We start from the raw sequence: 5,932 nt of genomic DNA, 5'->3' as shown, positions 1-5,932 counted from the left end.
AACTAATGTGTTATCTTCTACTCGAATTACTGTTCGTGGCCAGCCTTAACTAATGTGTTATCTTCTACTCGAATTACTGTTCGTGGCCAGCCTTAACTAATGTGTTATCTTCTACTCGAATTACTGTTCGTGGCCAGCCTTAACTAATGTGTTATCTTCTACTCAAATTGCTGTTCGTGCCCAGCCTTACTTACTCTCAATTATTTGCATATCATGATCATCTTATAAGAATACCACAAGGCAGCGTTTCCCAAAGAGCGGGGCGGGCATGATCACTTGAGAGGGTGCGGGGGTGCGAACGATTAGGAAAGTCAATAATGTAAAATTAAGCGTTTTAATATATTTTTATTGATGAATAACACAATAACACATATAGCATTTGGATGCCTTACCGTGTGTTACAACTAGTCACTTAACTCACTCTTTCACTCATTTAAAAAAAGGGGAAGCGCAAGAAACCATATTTATTAAAAGGGGGATGGATGACAAACGTTTGGGAAATGCTGCCATAAAAGGAACACACAACAGAAATTATTAATATCTCATCATCCAAATTTATGGATAGACAAGACAAACACAGTTGTAAATATGTGTTCAGAGGAATTACTTTAATTACTATAAATTTTTGTTTTACAAAGACGCTCCCTGGAATTCGTTTTTCACCATCAACTCTTCCAGTGGAGAGATAACATTAGCTAAGCCTATCAACGAGTTGAGACAACAGTACGGCGCCGCTATCCCACTTCTTCTCGGCCTTCAGGTACGATCACGATTTTCTTGTGAATTTGTCCTGAGGAAATATACAAGATTTCAGAATGTTTAAGTCGTCATGTAGGTTTATATATATACTGAAACATTAAGTACTTGTTTTATAAAATTGTACAAATGTAATTCATTAATAATAAACAATTGAAACATTAACCGTAAATAAATCCAACACTATAGTTTGTTTGTATCTTGTACTAGAAAAGTCTTCTGCTTCTATTTTGTGGTACAGGAGTTTTCTGTTTGTTTGTTGTTGTTTTTTTTACAGTAGAAAAGAGTCGGGCTTATATTTAGAAGTAGAAAAGTGTTCTGTTTTTGTAGTAAAAAGTTTTCTGTTTGTTTTGTAGTTTGAAAGTTTCTGTTTTTTTTTGTACTTTAAAAGTTTTCTGGTTTTTGTATAGTAGAAAGTTTTCTGTTTCTTTTTTTGTAGTTGAAAAGTTTTCCGTTTTTGTTTATTTGTTTTTTGTAGTAAAATGTACGTCTAGTTCAGTTGTAGTGGGGGTAACAACTAGTTATAACAGTTTCATTATTTGTTCGTTCTATGTTATTCAGGCGAGAGAAATATCTCTCTCTGGAACTTCTCCGTTAGAGACGACAGCTGAAGTAGCGCTACTATTGGTGGATACTGAAAATCATCCACCGAAGTTTGCTAATACTCGTTATGTAGGCACTATTGGAGAGGGAAGTCCGGCACTCACCGCTGTTCACTGGGGGGGCGCCACTATCGCTCGTGTAACGGATGATGACCAGGTAAGCTAACAATAGACATTTGTAGATAATGATTGTTGTAAATTATAAATAATTTCAGAAATTAACGACGAAATACCTTCAAATCAACACAGGTTTATGTTTTTTCCACGGTATTGTTTTAAGACATGATGATATAATATACTTTTGATTCGATTTTTAATAAGTATTGATATGTTTTAAAATGAGTTTTTTACATGATTTATTTTGATATATCGTTTATACCACGAGAAAGTTAACTTAGTACCTCATTATGACATACAATTTGAGTCTGAAATAGGCCCTTTGCATACAAACAGTCAAACACAATGTTATTTGCAATTAACATCTCTGAGAGGAACGCTATCATCTGTGTTTATTTTGGGCCTAAGTTTCCAATAATTGCCTTTTATACGGAATAACAAAAATAAATCTGAATATGAATGAGCTTGAGCTATATTACCAACTGCACAAATATTGTTGTAAGTCTCTTCAAAAATAGATTGAATGTGAATGAGTTTGAGCTATATTACCAACTGCACAAATATTGTTGTAAGTCTCTTCAAAAATAGATTGAATGTGAATGAGTTTGAGCTATATTATCAACTGCACAAACATTGTTGTAAGTCTCTTCAAAAATAGATTGAATGTGAATGAGTTTGAGCTATATTACCAACTGCACAAATATTGTTGTAAGTATCTTCAAAAATAGATTGAATGTGAGTGAGTTTGAGCTATATTACCAATTGAACAAATATTGTTGTAAGTATCTTCAAAAATAGATTGAATGTGAATGAGTTTGAGCTATATTATCAACTGAACAAATATTGTTGTAAGTATCTTCAAAAATAGATTGAATGTGAATGAGTTTGAGCTATATTATCAACTGAACAAATATTGTTATAAGTAACTGTTTTTATTTTTTAAATGAAGTATATTTGACATGTAATGTTTTTGTTTACAGGGTAAAAATGGAAGTTTTCGACTTTTTTTGGATGGAGATGCTGATACGTTCGAAGTCCAACCGTCTTCAGGAGCAAATCAACTAGACTTTGCCATATTGGTGAAACATCCTGCTGGTATTGACTATGAAAGTAACGACAGAAAATACCTGGACTTTCGTGTATGTACACTTTATAATAATGGATTAATTGGTTTGTGTGTTATACATAACAGAAAGTTTCGTGTATGTACACTTTATAATAATGGATAAATTGGTTTCTATTATACGTAACAGAAAGTTTCGTGTATGTACACTTTATAATAATGAATTGTCTTATCTTGTTACGCCCTCTAGCTTGTTGTTCGTGAAACACAAGCGTCCATTCCATTGTCAGCTACGGCAGAGGTCAGAGTTACTATTCTTGATACCAATGATAACATCCCTCAGTTTAAGAAACTCCGTTACGAAGCTTCAGTTTCTGAAAATGCTGATCCAGGAACTTTCGTTACAAAAATTGAAGTAAGTTTTTCCTTCGATGTCTTAGCAAAAATTTGAGCTTTATAACTTCTGATGTAAATATTATTTAGTAATTTAAAAGCACGCAGTATAGATTCTATTTAGGCTTATCTTCACAATGTAAGTACATGTTTGAGGTGGATTATGGCATTACTAAATAACGCATATAAAGTATGTTTAGGCTTATCTTCACATACATATATGAGGTAGATTACAGCATCTATATAAATATGATAGTACTGTCTGTTGTCTGTCCATGTCACTACTTCGCAGGGTATGGATGGATTTTCACCAAAATTGGTATGGAACTTGAAGCTCATTAGGTCCATGCGGGGATACATACAAATTTTCAGTTTTGCATTTTGCGGTTTTTATGGGCCTTTTGCCCTTTTTTACCACTACTTCGCCCCCTGGTGATAGATTTGCCCCAAAATTTGGCATGAAGGTTTGTTGGGTCCATACCGAGATACAAGTTAACTTACGGTTTCACATTTTGTGTTTTGCAGTTTTTATGGTGGGTTTTGCAGTTCTTTTTTTACAATTACATACAAGGGAAGCGACTTTATGTCCTAAGATAACCTTTCATTAATCATGAATTTACATAACTTTTGTACAGGGGATGGGTAATCCAGCTAGTACAAAGTCTATTTAGGCTTATCTTCACATTATAAATACATGTATGGGGTGACTTACGGCATTACTAAATAACTTAGTATAAAGTGCGTTTAGGCTTATCTTTATATTATAAATTACAAGCAAAAATACCCGTCCCCAGTGATGAGAAAAGTTTAAGTTAATCTATCAATTTAAATTATTTCATGGACTTTAAAAAGGTTAATTGTGTTGGACTCTTGGTTTCACTCAGAGCCAAAACTCTGAGCTACTTATACCACCCACCGCGAAAAGTAATTATTGAACATTTCAGTCATGCTAAGAGCTGCTCAACAATAATATGCGGTAAATTTACATTTTTATTCTTTAAGTTACGTCACATTTTGAAATGTTAATGATAGTGTGATTAATTTCTAACAATTTAGTGTCGAATATCCTGCCTGCCAAATACAATTTGGCATCAATATTATTCATGCCTGTTCTCTCGTCATTTCAAAAGTGAATGTTGAGCTTTGTCTACGTGCGCAGCTTTTCAAACGCAGCGCGGGAAACGGCCGTTGTAAATAGGAGACAGACGAACGCTCGGACAGACACCACGTATTGCAATAGATATAAGTACCTGTATGAGATGATTTATGGCTTAAATAAATAACATAGGATAAAGTGTGTGTTTAGTCTTACCTTCGCATTATAACTACATGTATGAGGCGGGTTACGCCATTACCAAATATTATAGTATAATATAAGTGGTCAATAACAAGCTAAGACGATAGTTTGGTTGACGTTTGCAACAAGCCACGCAAAATTAGTTGCTGTGGCAGAAATGTATTTGCATTGAATCCGCTAGATGGCGGTTTACTAATAACATGTCGCTATATCAGATGTATAAAATAGCATATTTCAGCTTAATAATAACAATAATTTTAAACAATAAAATTATGTATTTTTAGAAGTAACGAAACAGGGAAAAAAGAAATTGTGCTCTTTCAAATCTGTCTAAATTTTGTTTATGCTATTCTTTTTCATTTTTAACCACTGGAATAAGCAAATTCAATGCTGGGTTTGGGCCGGCGATATCATGTGCTAGTAATTATGTTTAATAACGAGTAGTAGACATTGGACAAAATAAAAGGTGAGTCTAAAGTGAAAATAGTGGTAGCTGTCAGCTTCCAGATACGGAAAAGTGTTTATAGCATGGGAAATCAAGGACTTATTTCGGGGATAAGAGAGTAATGAACGTTCTATTTTTAATAACAAAATATAGACAACTATAAGCAATACGACCCCCCCCCCACAAGAAATGTTATAATTATAATACTAAATATTTTTTCCACATAAATAACCACACCAGTTCTTGTGAGGAATGACCACGTCCTGTCTCTATAAATGAATGTGTAGTTCCTAAATATTTGGCCCTTTCGCAGGAATAACGGTACGTTTACGGACTTACAATGATAATGTCCGGGGTTCGATTCCGCGCAGTGGACACAACAGATAGTCCTATGCAGCTTTGCTCTAAAACAAACCTTATAATTTGTGTTGTCATGCCAGATTTATTTCAGTAATGGTTGTAAAGCTGTTCATGACAGATAATGACCAACTGATTTCCTCTATAAACATAAATCAGTTGTTTCACCCATTTGATCTCACATGCTCATGTTGGGTTTATATGTTGAATTTCGCACAAAACTACTAGAGGGCTCCCTACGCTATCCGTTCCTAGTTCAGGAATGGTAGACTAGAAGAAAATTAGTTGATCAACGCCACCACCGCTAACTCGTGAGCTACTATTTACTAACGAATAATGGGATTGACCATCATATTTTAACGTCTTCATGGTTGAAAGGGTAATTATGTTTGGTGGTTGGATTCGAACTCGCGCCCCACATACAACATGTGGGTTGGGATGATCTAGTGGTTAGAATATTCCACTCACAACATGTGGGTTGGGATGATCTAGTGGTTAGAGTATTCCACTCACAACATGTGGGTTGGGATGATCTAGTGTTGTGAGTGGAATGCTCTAACCACTAGATCATCCCAACCAACATGTTGTGAGTGGAATATTCTAACCACTAGATCATCCCAACCCACATGTTGTGAGTGGAATACTCTAACCACCAGATCATCCCAACCAACATGTTGTGAGTGGAATATTCTAACCACTAGATCATCCCAACCCACATGTTGTGAGTGGAATACTCTAACCACCAGATCATCCCAACCCACATGTTGTGAGTGGAATATTCTAACCACTAGATCATCCCAACCCACATGTTGTGAGTGGAATACTCTAACCACTAAATCATCCCAACCCACATGTTGTGAGTGGAATATTCTAACCACTAGATCATCCCAACCCACATGTTG

General features: G+C 35.1%; 1 protein-coding gene across 1 annotated transcript in view; it reads left to right on the top strand.

The window, feature by feature from the left end:
* The window catches only part of LOC106472276 (cadherin-86C-like), a gene marked incomplete at its 3' end in the record, with an annotated part of 32,797 nt that overhangs the window by 16,457 nt on the left and 10,408 nt on the right, over positions 1–5,932 (top strand). The window contains exons 10-13 of the mRNA XM_022400874.1: positions 639–760; positions 1,318–1,515; positions 2,456–2,614; positions 2,789–2,953. Of these exons, the coding sequence (XP_022256582.1) occupies positions 639–760; positions 1,318–1,515; positions 2,456–2,614; positions 2,789–2,953 (644 nt within the window). The remainder of the gene's footprint in view (positions 1–638; positions 761–1,317; positions 1,516–2,455; positions 2,615–2,788; positions 2,954–5,932) is intronic.

Source organism: Limulus polyphemus, unplaced genomic scaffold (assembly GCF_000517525.1).
Source record: "Limulus polyphemus unplaced genomic scaffold, Limulus_polyphemus-2.1.2 Scaffold5211, whole genome shotgun sequence".
Taxonomy (NCBI): Eukaryota; Metazoa; Arthropoda; class Merostomata; order Xiphosura; family Limulidae; genus Limulus; species Limulus polyphemus.
The sequence above is the reverse complement of the archived record's forward strand: the minus strand, read 5'-3'. Positions and strand labels throughout refer to the sequence as shown.